Source organism: Amia ocellicauda, chromosome 1, assembly GCF_036373705.1.
Source record: "Amia ocellicauda isolate fAmiCal2 chromosome 1, fAmiCal2.hap1, whole genome shotgun sequence".
Lineage (NCBI taxonomy): Eukaryota > Metazoa > Chordata > Actinopteri > Amiiformes > Amiidae > Amia > Amia ocellicauda.
In genome coordinates this window covers 43,526,212-43,542,239 of record NC_089850.1, presented here as the reverse complement: position 1 = coordinate 43,542,239, position 16,028 = coordinate 43,526,212, and the positions used below count along the sequence as shown (strand labels likewise).

The following is a 16,028-nucleotide window of genomic DNA, read 5'->3' as shown; positions in this document are numbered from 1 at the left end:
GTATCATATAAATCTGTTTCAAAGAGCTGGCTTAATACGGAAAACTATGAACAAAAGCGAAAAAGTCATTCCCTGAGGTCTGAGACAATGCTGAAATCAATCACAGCTGTCAGTTATATTCACTGAATTAAGCAGCCATCCTTAATGCACCAATTGCTGCAATACTAAACTCATTGTCCATATTCTGTATTTAGCCTTTCAAATCAAAAGAGCAAAGCTCTTCAAAGTTAATGACACAAACGCCTCCAAGGACATATTTACATGTTATGCCAAAAGCTCCACACTTAGCGTCATATTTTAGGAAAAATAAATTACATAAAACTGACTTTTTTCAACTGGATAAAAACAAACTGTGAATAACCTTTTAAAAAAATAAAAAGCTGTAAAGGGATTTAAAAGTTGACAGCTGTGATCCTGCACAAGGAAATGTGTCTTGTAAATTCTATTAACTGTAACTGTAAATGTACTTTAAATAGTTAATTTGATGGATAAATGGATGTACATTATGTAGCCAAATCAAGCTCTGAGACCCACAACGCACATGTTTTATGTAGCCATGGCAAATGAAAGATCTGTGGGTGCTTGGCAGGAGCATCTGTTACACTATGTGATCCATATAAACAGTATCTGCTCTTGTCTAAAATTGTTCCTTATTTACATATTTAATGGTAGGCTATGCATATGTGATGTTAATCAAAGATGTGTCCCTGCAGGGCAATTCAATTAATCAGATAAGAAAAAGTACAGTATCTACATTTTTTTTTCTTTCTAAAACTATGTTTTAATTTTAACCTTGAGAAATTTTATGAAAGCAGACAAGGGTGTATATTAAATTAAGAGTTACTCAGGTAGCTATTCTTTACAATGGCAATAACCGGTATAATTTGGCCCAAGATGCACAGAAACAATAATGGACAAGGATCTACCATGGAGGACATGCTTGATGACTGGAAATGCCACTTTCTTCGGAGATTGTGGTTCAGTACTTTCTACTTTAGATGTTTCTGTTGCATGTTGTAACATTGCTTTCACTTTCACGTAACATACATTTTCATAGTTTTCAGAAAACTAATTGAAACACTGGAACACTTAGAATAAACAAACAAATAAAAAACACACAAAAGGAAGTTCTTCTACAGAACGTCTAATACAAAAACTCAATAGGATTTTTTTCTCAAAATAAAGCATTTGACAGCAATCCTGCTGCAAGATGGAGGGCAGAAATGTGGGATGACAGACCATAAAGACAGTAGAGTGTGATCATACATGATTGTACTTCCACATCATTTGTCCTTATGTAATATTTTATTGGGCATTCTTTCAGAAATACAACCTTAGTTCTAAAAGCCTCTAGAAAATGTAACTGGATCCCCAGGACTGTTTCTGAAGATAATATCTGAAGCATAGCTGGTCAGAAGTCAATATTATTAGCAAGCTGATCTCCCAAAAAGGCATTCACTGTGGAGCACAATCTGATTTGTATGACAGCTTCACTGCAGTGCTCAGTTTCCGGCGTGCTGTAAGGCCTCAAATTGAAAGAATATGATTCAATTTCCTTTTTTGATGTTTAGATGGGTATACCATTAAAATGACAATTTCTGGGCAGAAAATACTCAACAGGTCTGCATTAAGAACAGTAAATATTAGATGTTAGCATATTTATGACGTTAAGGAAAATATTGCACTTGGGACTGCATCTTCTCAACATTATTAGACGCATAACTCTTTCTGGCCGCTGAGAAAAGTGGAGCTAGCAGAAGATAATAACAGAACACACAAAGAGGCCAAACAAATGATCTGTTTTCATCAAAGGCTTTTTCACTCAGTAGCTGCTCAAGTCCTGGAAATAAAACAACCTAAACATCATTTAAAATCATGAAGTCTCAAGATTTCCCCATTCTAATATTATTCCGGACGTGTATGTAAGTATATAACAGACAGATATGATATTTGATACATAGAATATAGATTGTTATACAATTCATATCAACACAAGTTACATTTCAACAAGGGTTTAACATCCTAGCCCCCAGCTGAATTAAAACCAGTGACAATTTCCTTCTTACCTCTTCATATCTGTCAAACACAGTCCCTTCTTGCAAAATACCTGGGAGAGGCTTCTGCCAATTAAATTCATATGCTTTTGCCATGGCTGCTCACAAATCTGAAAGATAAAAAATAATGCAACTGTTAATAGAATACAAAATATTATCATCAAAATGGTTGCTTTAAAAATAAATAGATAATAGGTAAAATAAATATAAAAATACATTTAAAGGTCAGTAAATTCATGTTTGTTTGTATGTTTTGAATATTAAATACACTTTAGGTATTAGGTAATATTTATCAATATCATATTACATTTAATGGAAGAATAGACAAACCAGAACAATTAATAGGGTGGTGTGTCTCACATATTTGGGTAACAATATATGACCTGAAAATACAAAAACATTAAAAAGTAAAGGTTACTCTGGTTCAGCTCAAATTTAATGGGGAATCAACATATTTTGGTATAATGGAAACATCCACAAGAAAACAGACGCCTTTTAAAGCACATATAGGATGCCTGGGAAGCCGTTTCCAACAGGGCATTTCAGAAATTGGTTTTAATTTATACTTGTCTAACTCAGCAGATAGGCTATCTGCCTTGCACTGCCTCCATGGTAAAGATCGATGCATATCCTTGTTTTTCTTCAGACATACATAATGAATTCACTCGTCCACATTCTGAGGCAGAATCAGACCACAAAAGTCCGGAATCAATCCACAGAATCTCCCAGCGTCTACAATTCCAGCCTTTCCTGTTAAATACTGAAACCAGAAAGGATGCTGATATCAATCAGGAATAAAACAGGGCATGTGGTAGCATGTGGGGGAGGGGGGCAGGTCTTTATCATGTGCTAATCTTCCTGTTCTCAGTAGTCACTTAGTGGACACGTGTGCCTTTAACGGAAGAGAATCTTTACTTTATTTTGCACATAAAGATGCATGTAAAGAATATCAAAGCTGGTCCTTTAAACCAAAAAGGATATTTTAGTTTATTTGTTGGTCCATCCACTTTAATCAAAGGAATGACAAAACATCAGAAGAGAGGAGTAATACAAAACAACCAGGGTCATTTTCTTATGCTCTTAAAGCTTTACATTTCACAAACACCAAATCTTGGTTCTTTCATTTTCCTCTAAAGATTGTGAAAAGGCAGCTTCCAGCTAAATCATATGAGCACAACTGAACATGACTTCTCTGAATCCGCTTCCAGCTGCATCACAGCCTTGAAACTGCCCTTGGGGAGACTGCCAGTGATCTCCTGCTCCACACTGACAAAAGCATCCCCAGTCCTTATTCTCTTGGAGCAAATTCTGACACCATGCAGCCCACAAATATTTCCTGCACACATTTATTTATCTGTCCTTTTCACTACATGCCTGGATGAACTTCTACTTTTCTGGGCACATTCAATTCTGTGTCCACATGTCAGCTGGTGTCCACTGGGACCTGTTCTTGGGTCTGTGCTCTTTAAATGGTATATGCTTTTCCTAGAAACTCAAATTCAGTGTCATAGCCCACACTTCCATCATGCCATCTCTGTCTCCCCCAGGCTTGATTACACCATTGCTCTATTTACTGGACTCCCTCCCTCTATCAACAGGCTCTAGCTGGTGCAAAACTAAGCATTCACTGGTAGTTATTATTAAAAAAATCTATATAAGGCTATGTGATACGGAGCACCTTCTATCCCTGTCATCTTGAATGCAGAAAAAGAACATCATAGTACAGACGCATATGCAGAAAGCACCTTCTAAGCTGCCATTATATATACAGAATGCAACGGTTACATTAAGATTATGAACTCACCCATTTTTCTCTGTCTTGAATCCCAGCATTTGCTTGTCTTTTTTGGGAGACTAACCTTTGAAACCACAATACTTTGATTAAACGTCTCCCGCCAATGATTACTGCCAGTCATACCTTGTAAAGTGATTAATTCTGATGATTAAACTCTTTCTCATCTCACCTTTTCTCCTTTATCGGAGTCTGCCATTACAGCCTACTACTATGCTAGATAATATTGGACATCTTCCCCAATCTATAATGATTCTGTAAAGGACTCTTTTTACATAGCAGATTTGGATGTGGCCCACTGAAACTAACTTACCTGGCTAAAGTAAAACAAACAAACAAAAAAATCCATTGCTGTAAAACAAATACACAGATTTATATATATATATATATATTTAAATTTACACCTGCTATTAGTGCTAGCTGCCTAACTTTCAGACCTAATTGTGACTGACCTGCATTAGACCTTGAAAAGTAGTTAAATCCTTCCAATTAAATGAATAATTAGTTTGATTACCTAACTAAGCATTATAACACAATAGTGTGGGGCCCTCAAGGACTGAAGCTGAGGAACACTAAAATGTACTGTATTATAGTCTTCTGTAATAGCCAACAGTGACGCACAGCGAAATGTGACCTAACAAGGTCTACACAAACAATCACGGGTGCATGGAACGAATTACCCAGCTATGTTGTAGAAACTGACTCCACGTGAACCATCAAGAAACGGCCAGATGAGATTATTGGACAAATTAACTACTAGAATCCAAACAATCATATGGCCCCAAGGCTTCCTGATCTTAACTTTTTGTACATGCTGGCGTTTTAACTCTTGGAATATCTATTAGCAGCCACTGCTGAGACTATAGAAGAAGTCTGCTCAAATAAACTTATTTGCAAGTTTAGGGTTTCTGTCACTGTCACTGAATTTAGTGGTTCAATTGCACTATGGTCTATCGAAAGGGTCTTTCTAGAAATTATGCAAATGTTTATGAAAGCTATTAAAACTGCATCCACAGTAGAACTTAAAGAACTCAGTTATGAATGTAACTAAATAATGACCTAGACAAAATATATCATATAGATAGATAACTGAAATACAGATATTCTGTCACCAAAAGTATCATTTTGTTCTACTGAATATTCTCTTTAATTTCAAATTACAGTTGTTTAAATTATATAATGGGCAACTAAAACTACTAAAACAACCATACACCAAAGTCTGTTAATGTAAAACATACTCATGGTTCATCTTAAAGTAAATTGTATATATTTTCTTTTAAATACATTTGATTTATTTAGTGATCATATGATATAAAATATAGGAACTGAAATAATGGTTTAGGAAAAATACTGATTTGGACAGCCATTATTATTTCACACAGCTATCCAAATACTCTGCTTCTGCAAGTGTGATTTACTTTAGTCCTTCCTACATGCATTATCATTCATCGTATTTGTGTATTTAAAATGTTGAAAAATATAAACATTTGGTAAGCACCAAATGTTTAATTTATCCTACTGTATCCTACTATCCTCTCCTAATATTCTGCTATGAAGGTTAACAAAGTAATTATTCCAAGGTTGTAGATGGTCTAGGCCTCTGTGCTCCAGTGTATCTGACCTGTTGATGTCCTGTCTCAGAAACCTGGGCCATTCATTTGAATTGTTAATAGTCTGACAATATCTGAAAATGTTGCTGGATACTGTGCATCAACTACTCTGCTGTAGAATATTATTTTTGGACTCTGTCCTGCCTGTAGAGCAATACACTACTATTAGTATTACTACTTGAGCAAAGTGTTAGTAGTAATAACAACAACAATAATAATAATAATAATAATAATAATAATAATAATAATAATAATAATAATAATAATAATACAAATTAGGCAACTAGGAAATTATCCACATAACTGGAAACTTTTGTCATGGTATGAACCCTGAGATTCTTAATCCCACATATACCCCTGCACACAAGAAACCCATTCCTTTACTGACTGTCTGACTTCAAACCTTAACAACCTCAACACACACAGACACGTGACTAGGTCCTTGTGGGAGTCATTGCCAGGGAGTGAGATATCAGTGACAAAATTGCGGGGAGAATTAAGCAGTTTGATTGAGCCACATGCATTTGCATATTTATTAATCATGCAAAACTGAGCTTCAGTATGAGACAAAACTACAACAAAACTTGAAGCAGCTCATATGTAAGCAATCATATTTAAAGTTTCTTGGAAAAATATTAAATTAACCATTAGTCATAGTATTATTATTTTTTTATATATTTTGTACCAAGTATCTTTTCTCTTTTCTGCATATAAAGCCTCAGAAAAAGCTGGTGTCCAAACTACCAAGAATTGTCTTTTGACGAAAGCTCCATTATCCTCTCTGAGGCAGTAATTTAATCTTCACAAGTCTGGCCTCTTTTTTTAGATGGTCCAGGACTAATTGTGTCAAAAAAAATGTGTCGGTTATGTGATGCTGCTCACCTTGGACCAAGAGAACTGAACTAAACTTATTTTGGCAGTGAGGTAACCCAGATTACAACAGATACATCCTGATTCGATTGGCACATGTCTTTACAAACCTCACTTTGCCGTTTATAGGAAAACAACTGTGTATTTTAAATGAACACAGCTCACACGTAGCTCTGCCCACATACTGACTCCTCTGACCAGCGAGGCTTTGCTTAATGAACATTACAGGAATGCAGCTGATCAATAACAACTAGAAGTGCTTATGCCTCTCTTACAGCTCAGTCTGATGATTGACAATTAACGGTTAAGGGTAAGGCAAATTACCTCACACAGCTTTTGCTTTTCTATTTGTACTTGTATTTATTTCAACATTAACATATTACAAGTAACTGAAAGGGGGGGGGTATATCTGATTATTATTATTATTATTATTATTATTATTATTATTATTATTATTATTACTACTACTACTATTATTTATGTATTTATTAGCAGACACCCTTACGCCGGGTCGACTTATAGCATACAAGAGCTATACAAAGTGCACTAATACAGTTTACAACTACAGATCAAAACATAATACAATTACAGGTTCAAAATTACAGAAGTGCATAGGTAAAATATACAGTTAATATAAAATACAAGTCCTACATCCTAGATTGTAATAGCTAACAAGTGCAGACCAAATGTGCTGAAGTCAAAGTTGAGAGCTAAGCGGAAGGGGTTTATCACAATAAACAACACGAGTTAGCTAAGTAAAAGCAAGCACTCTGATGAAATCATGATTAAAGTGTGTTGTTATTTCTTAGAAAATATCCTTATGGGAAACTGAATGAAAGGAATAAATACATATTCTTCCAATACGAAATCTCTTAGCATTGACATCTTTTCCACCTAAAGGTTTCAATCATTTAAACAATAAGTAATGTATCAGGCTGCTGATGGAATAAAAAGACATTTCCTAAATACTAACTATAATAGACAGGTAGGCCTGATGCTTTGGTTCCCCTTCTTTGTTTATTATTATTATTATTATTATTATTATTATTATTATTATTATTATTATCAGTAGCACTCATGATAAATTTGGGAAAGTAAGTTCAACTACGGTAGTGCCGTTTTTAACTTATTAAAAGAAAAAACTAATCTTGAAACTATTTCTAATTTGAATTATAATCCCTACCGCAATGCCAATAACTGGAAGACCTTGGGGTTGAAAAGGAGATTTCTAAGATTGTTTCTAATGTGTCTATACTGTATGGTAGCAGAAATTCCTCCATACATCTCTTTCCAATTAAGGTTTCACACAGGAGATAATGGCTTTCAAACTGCCATATCTATTAATAGCACCAGAGATGATTCCTTTGAAATCTTCTGGGAATTTTTGTCATATACATAGACCTATTCATGGCTTCTTGATGACTTGCAATCTCTTGTGCATAGTAAGAACCTTAAAATGTATCAATCCCTGTGTTTGTGACTGTGGAGAAGTCACATTTGTAACATGTGAGAAATTAATCAAAACAATTAACAAAAGGTTACAATGAGGACACACCACTGTTCCTTTTATCAATCAAAATATATTTTAATATTGTTATAACAAAAACACATGCACACGCACACACACATATATATGTATCAGTGTGTGTCTATCTGTGTTTGTAGTATGCATGCAGGATGACTGTTGCACATATATACACATATCTGTATCTTGTTTAATATACATTATACAACTATACAAATTCTAAAGTTAAACCTAAGACTGCCCTTCTATGGAAATAAATATTTCATAAGCATAACTCCACAAGCAAACAACTCTGTGCGGCTGCGAAACTCAATGAAGACAGTTCTTTAGATGCAAAGCTCATCAAGGTCTTACCTTACAGTGAGGCTACCAAGTCACTAGATAACATGTAAATGTACTTCAAGGAGACCGTTTCCACAGAATGGCTGTTATTGGAATATTTTGCTGTGACGATACGAGGCAGAAGGCAAACCACACTACTGATCCCAGTTCTGTTATGCCGTGCATGTGAGAAGTGTCTGGGATATAGCCAAGTGAAGAAATAATGAACTGAGGAGAACACACCTCTCACACTGCTGCTTGTTCACATCAGTCTCCCCCACCCCCAGGATGATAAAACTTCTGTCCTATTGTTCTCCTGTGTGTTCTCCTAGCCAAACATAACACGTGAAATAATGGATCGCTAAAGCTGGACTGTTTTGGTTAAATTCCTTTTGAAATGAATTTACAGAACAAAAACACTTTGCTATGATGTTGTTATTTTTAAGATTCAATGTGTGAATTATCTATTTTTTACAGACAGTAAAGATGCCTGTTTAATGTAGGAATACTGTGGACTCTATTATAACTCTGTCACAGAAACACTAGTTAAGATGTTTACCATACCAAGCATACTGAAATGATGAATACACTATAAATAAACTCCACATTTGGGAACTGAACCTGGTTTCTGTTTTGCAGCTTTCTGTCATTATAATTCCAAGACATGGGTGACATCAAAGTTTAATTTACAAACACGTTTTAAAACATATATATACCATGACCAGCAGAAACAAGACTGCATTATGAGGAAATATCCCTACCAATACATGATATTGTATTCATAAACTTTGCAATCTCCACAGCCCTTCCAGTAATCCGCACACGTTCTTTTTATATTTTCATGATAACAGGAAGACAGCTTAACTTCTCGCACAATGAAGAGGTTTAAATGAGAACACTACACAGCTGACAGAATGCCATTTTATGATACATGAAATCTCTAGTATAACTCAGGTAAATGTTACGAACCCGACTCCAGTAACAGTTTCAACTGCAGTATCTGATTGGTTCTGAAGACTGAATATTCAAATTTGATTAGTAACCCTAAATCATCTACCTTGAGAATTTTTCCCTGACATAGTGTTTTTGTTTGGCTAGACACTCATCTTTTTGTAGTGAGAGAAAATGAACGGTTGCCAAAAAAAAAAAAAGCTATACATTATTAATTCATGTGTACTGAAAATGCAATGCTCTGTTCCTATAGTGTCAAGACTAACAAAGCTAGCTGTTCATGCACTTCTAACACCTGTCAGACAACGAACAGAGGAGAGCTCCTGGCCTTCAGGTCACTTCACATTAAAATTAAAGGACTTAAATACAGATAATATCTTGAGTAGGTAAATTACTTATTGAGCTACACTGCCAGATTTATTAGAAAAGGAAAAAAAAGTGTTTTGTGTAATACTGTAACAATAATGTGTTTCATTTTTGTGACACAGGTTGACATCATTATATAGATTTTAAGGCCTAGCATGATTTACTTCTGACACCAATATGATGGAGCTTTGCTTGGCTCCCATATATTCTCAGACTAAAAAGCAGAGCCTGCTCCTGGAGTTCATCACATACATTCACTCACTGAACAAAATGCTGCTTTCTAAGGAGGTAAGCAACTGCAATTGAGCCACACAATCATTTTATTTTGACATTGGCATTCATGTCTAGTCTTTAAAAACAACAGATGAAGAACACATAGCTTACAAGTAAATACATAAAAACTAAAAAACAGTCGTATGTGTGTCGAGCTCAATCTATACAAAACTGCTTGCAATACTTTTCATGTAAAAAAGTACTTTCTTCACATTAGTAAAACAAGTTATAGCCAATGGGTTATTATAATTCTAACGTTTAAACGTATGGTAATGAACAACACAATGTTAATGAACAACACATACGAAGGCAGTGCATGCTGCAGACAGAAAGCACACTTCTACAAATTAACGGATCTCTCTCCAGGATTTCCTCTTCTGTAAGTGGGTACAGTATATGTTGTGGTTTTCTGGCATTCAACTGAAGTGACAAGAACCGGTTTAACACCCTCCCATGTTTTCTGCTGATAATTTGCATTTACAATCCACACAGAGTTCCCATCCAAAGCTATTTTTGTCTCCCTTGGTTCATATTTCAAACTCAAACCTTCTGCTTTCGTGTGGCTCTGTGGCTCATGCAAGCAAATGCAGGGCAATTTGAAGTGTTTTACAGATTAGAGAGAGTAGACCAAGGACTACGATTACTCTTATTACATCTTGTGTTTAAGACACCAGCTCAGTACAGACTGGCTACTCACCTCAAGTTAAAAACTATCTGTAAGCATGAATGTAAAACTGAACAGGGATCCACAAAAAGTGATCCCAGTGTGAGTCAGATATGTACTAGGTACATATACATGCATTACACTGACTATCAGTGTGGCTTCATAATAAGCAAAAGAGTTGCAGTAGCAGGATATGGAATATGCTATCAGTATTCTTCTTTCAACGAGCTGCCGAATTGAGCACTGTAGTGCACTGATAACAGTGCAGAAAACAATTGGGGTTTCCTCCTAGATAAAGTATACTTTTATTAAGACAGAAGCCACTGAAAGTGGCTCAGGAGAACTCAAAAATGATGATGTGACATTTGTTTTTCTATACTCCTGTGAGATTTTCAGAGCTGCAGAAGGCATTGTGATTTTTACTTTCCCACTTTGCATTACTCTTAAAAACTATATAAAAACCCATGCCCTTCACAAAATGATTAGAAATGTATGTGAAAGAGGTGGTGTTATCAGTAAAAGCAAAGTACTACCTAGTTAGTGTTACATGCTTGTTGGAACTAGCATTCACAAAAATACAACACTGATTTTAGTGCAAATATTATATATATATATTATTATTATTATTATTATTATTATTATTATTTTATTATTATTATTGTTGTTGTTATTATACTTCATTGAGCATCTGTGAAAAAAAAAAAAAACATACTAACAGCCAGTTTCACAGATCTTGATTAGCACTTGTCTTGGACTACCATATTTAAAATTGTATTGTATAGTCAAGCCTTAAAAGTTGCATTAATTTTAATTATTTATTTGTGGTTTTGAGTGAGAGTGAAATTGACATTTTCCGTCTGTTCTGTTTGTTATGTATTAATGTCAGTCACAAACCTCCAAAATAAATTAGCTTACTCTTTCAGTTCTGCTAGAAAACACAATACGTGTTCATTGCCTGTGAACGTTTTTTTTTGTCTCCTTATTCATTCAGAAAATAAGTTTAAACATTAAAAATAATATTAATATTTAGAGAATTGGGAATGCTTTACAGTTTGTAACATGTGGGTTTCTGTTTGGGCCCAGTAATGACTAGCTGGTGACAAGAGGACATGGCAAGATATTTTGTAAACAAAATGTGGTTAAGTCCCTCAGTGTGCCTCATTTTAAAGAAACGTAGAATAGATTACTTAGGTCAGTAAACATGCTCAATAAACCTACTATATGTAGCAAATCAATTAATATATAATCTATCTATAATGTGGTTTTGAAATAAGGCCTGGATGAAATATAAGATTCAAACAACCCGGCTGAAGAAACCACTACAAAACTCTATTTCTTCCCCAAGCTTTTTACATGGTTCAGTAATGTTGCATTCTTCAAGTCCCTATGCACAAAATGAAATACGGTTATGAAAACAAGGCTACTGTGAATTCTAATCTTTTAACAAACTTTGCAGAAGCATACAGAGCAATATAAATCTCTCTGAGAAAAAATATCCATCACCTCCCAAAAAGTGTTTGCTCCCAGAGAAAAAAAAGTTTGAAACAATGCAACAGTCTGAATCAACTGTACACACCCTATACAGATAGAGAAGGAAAGAAGGAGAAAAAGTCAAATCAAAATTACATCTGGACACTGAATTTGCATGAATTTTTGCAAGTGCGCTAAACATTTTGAAATTCCTCTTTGCATGACAAGAGCAGCCAAAAGGTCCCTTTAGTGAATTATTCTCTGACATAAGTCTAATTTGCAAGAGATTAGGGATGAGGATGACTGCACCCACACTTCACACTCGATTACTGAATGTTTTCTGGTCGACACATTTGCCCGAAAATGGTCAAAACATGAAATAGGCTGGGACGAATGTCTGAGCTCCACTGGTTAGTAGCATTATGAAGTAAAAACTACAAATTCCAGTCAGATAGTAATTAATTTTCCTTCAGATCTGTCTTATCTTGGCTGACCTTTTCTTAAATCATTAGAAATGATGGCTGTAATTCAGGGTATACCTAAACATGTTATTATAGCAACTAATATGTCAAATATGTCACCAGTCATTACAGGTTTCTCTTCTGCTTCACCCGGTTCCAGCTTCAAAATTATCCCACATAAAAGACTGACAAAAAACCCAACAAAAACACTGAAACATTCAACTGCCCAAATAAGTACCTATAATGAGCACTTCACAAAATTATGGCTTCTGCTCCCCTGACCTTTCCAGCTAATGTAGCCTGAAAAATAAGACACAACATATTTTCCAGTCACACAGAAATAGAATACTACCTTATACAGAATGCACAAGCAACAATGTGAGGGGTTAAGAGTTTACCACAGTTAGTTATGTACAGTTAAATGGTTCATTAGAAAGGTGGGTGTACTGCAGGTTGTAAAAAGAGACCTTTGAAGAAGACTAAAAAAGACTTTTAATGCCTCAATTACTGTTTACGTGATAAGTCATCAGAAAGTCAAAAGGGGGTAATCGGGAACATTCCATTGGGTCTCCTGGAAAACATAAAAACGCTGAACTGACTGTGATTCCTGAAAAATTCACAGCACTACGATGCTACTCTTATTCATCAATTATTAACAGAGCCGGAATTCACAAAATTCCTCAGCCAAATGAATAAATACGATTTATTTAATTGTATTGTTACGTAACATTAAATCGTGGGTTCCTGCTGACAGTAATGTCACAAAAAAGAGACTCAATGACAGATGTTCCAATAAAAATAATGTTTAAATTATAGATACAAGCATGTATTCAAACATATTTGTATGTGCAGAAGAGTTTGTTTCTCTCTACTTATTATCACAGAGTACACAGGGGATACTGAGTTAACATATTATTTTCATTCTGAAAGGGAAAGTAATGTATCCATGAATCTGCCGATGTTCTAGTGTTAAAAGCAGCAAAGACCAAGATAATTAACCATAAAACAAATACATTTAAACTATTAGTATAAATATCCTGCTTTAGTGCTTGCTGCAATTCTTTATTTTCCCATAGGTCTGAAGATTTTCCTTTAGGTCTTCATAGAGAAACAGACTGACCTTTCTTAAAAAACAAGCATCACACAGATGTTGCTCCTCTCTGACATCACAAATCTCCATAGCAACCTGTTAAGAGTGACTGCTAGTCAGTAATAGCTTCTGGTTTGCGGCACCAGGCCAAGAGCAGCACAGGAAAATACCTTGTTTCACACATTTCCCAGCAGCACTTTGCAGTACATTCAGGCCTAAAAGGTTGTCAGTGTATTTATAGGTAGGATTCCTCATGGACTCATTTTCTCTCATAGCACCATATACAATAATGGAAAATAACAGAAATGAAGCCAAATTTGTTTAGCAGTTGGACAACCATTATAAATAAGCAATATGAGCTGTACAATAGAGAAAACAGAAAGGAAAACTTAAGACTGCTAAAGTTCAAAGGTGACACCACAATTCCACATCATATGTTTTCACTGGAGTGGGCATGTCTTTCACTTTGGAGTCATGGGAAAACACACCCTTTGCTAATAGAGGATGAACAAACTTTTGTCTGTATCCAAAACATTACGTCTGTGTGATTTATGTATACGTTTGTAAATTATCGATCATTTTGAGTTTGTGCCAGTATATTACACGGGTGGTTTAAACTTTCACCGTCACTATGTCAACAAGATGCAGATGACTGAAACTGCAAATTAAAAATCCTCCCCCCATCCAACATTGAATACAAATAAGGCCTGACAGGAAAACCTCTGAAAAGTCCTACCAAGTAACGCAAGCCTAAAGCATGAGCTTTAAAAAGCAATACATTTAAGAAAATTATCAATACATAATCTGTAAACAGAATGATTAAACAAGGCAGGTCAACACTTAAAATCAATCATGTAAATTACAAAACTGAGGCCTATCGACCAAAATCAGAAAATACTATTACTTGAGTTTCAGTTTCTGTACGACAAAGGGTTCTTTCTCATGTACTGCGTGTTTAAAGTGCAATTGCTGGGTGTCTAAGAATGAACATGAATACTTTAAAATGGAGGCAGAGGGTTTTTTCACCATATACCATACTTGCTGTACAGTACTAATTTCTATTATAAATCCACATTCTGTAGGAAATACTGTACTGCTTTAACAATTACTCGCCACTGCTAATGATTTGTAATGTTTCAAGAAGCGGCCAACCATATTTCACATTTTAGAGATTTGAAAAGTGACATTGATTTCCAGCCTGAAGGATTTCCAGTATGTGGAAGAACCACCAAAACATATGAAGAGAAGGGGCTTTGTGCAATGACAGTTTTAAAAAGAAAAACACACAAACCACATAATTTATGAGAGGACTGTAAAAGGATCATAAAAGGATCATACTGATCCTTACTGTTGGGCACGAGCTATATACTGTATGCAATAACATTCTGTGTACATTTGATTGTATTCGCTAGTAAAGTGAAAAATATATTTAGAAAAACATTTTAATCTGAATAACATATAATGTTTTATAATAAAATAACATGGTTAGGATACAAGTAGTGTAAGATTATCTGGACATGCTTTCATAGTTTTAAATATGTTGGGTTTGTGTATGATCACTGAAGGTCTGCCAAATTTAGATTGTCTTGCTTACATCAAATTCATCTGTTTTCCTATATCTGTATGACTAAACCTCAGTTAGATTTTATTTTTTCCTCTCTAATGCCTCCCTGAAACATGTTTTTGCAGAATAACACAAATTTAATTTTGAAGATAATCCCCTTACCCCTTCAAAATCTGGGATAAAATCAGCTCTTCCAGATTCATTATTTTAAAAAGGCTCCATCAATTAAGGCTACATTATTGTACATATGTTATTAGTGTTTAAAGCTGTACTTCACATGTCTTTCTACATGTGGTGCTAATTAACTCATCCTGTACATCTTTTTTCCAATAAGGTCTAAGACTAATTTCTAGTTTGATTGTTTCAGGATCAATAATAATTTGTAAGATGTAAATAGATCATTAATATGAAATAAAATGGAAAAGTCTTGACTGCAGAAGTATTCAAACGGATTTGGATGGATGGAAATGGATTTCAAGCAAAGACTCAACCATGCGGACTGCTTAAGACCCTAACCAAGTCAGGGATAAAGTCATTGAACAGAACAGGTCAGAAGAAGGGTACGAAACATATCAAAGTGTTTGAATATCTGTGTGAGCACAGTCTACTCAATCATCAAGAAATGGAAGGTGCATTGTACCACGCAGACATAACCTAGATCAGGCCTTCCCTCCAAACTGAGCAGTCAGGCAAGGAGGAAACTGGTTAGGAAAGCCACTGTGAGGCCACATGTTTGCTGCAAAGTACACGCAAATACTAGAAGAAAACCTGTTTCAGTCTGCTAATGACTTAAAACTGGGGCGAGAATTCACCTTTCAGCATGACTATGATCCAAAACATAAAGCCAGAGCTACACTGGAGTGGCTCAAGAATAAGAAAGTAAATGTCCTTGACTGGCCCAGTCAAAATACTGACTTGAATCCTATTTAAAAACTGTGGAAAGACTTGAAAACAGCTGGCTAAAAGCGTTCCCCAAGAATGGGCAAACACTTAGACAGGATAGACACTTACCCCAAA

The 16,028-nt window shown here is 35.2% G+C and overlaps 1 protein-coding gene across 1 annotated transcript in view; it reads right to left on the bottom strand.

The window, feature by feature from the left end:
* plcb4a (phospholipase C, beta 4a) overlaps positions 1-8,367 on the bottom strand; it is a 46,866-nt gene extending 38,499 nt beyond the window's left edge. The window contains exons 1-2 of the mRNA XM_066705873.1: positions 8,206-8,367; positions 2,067-2,164 (exon numbers count right to left, since the gene is read on the bottom strand). Of these exons, the coding sequence (XP_066561970.1) occupies positions 2,067-2,150 (84 nt within the window). The 5' untranslated portion in view covers positions 2,151-2,164; positions 8,206-8,367. The remainder of the gene's footprint in view (positions 1-2,066; positions 2,165-8,205) is intronic.
* Between the last annotated feature and the right edge of the window lie 7,661 nt (positions 8,368-16,028).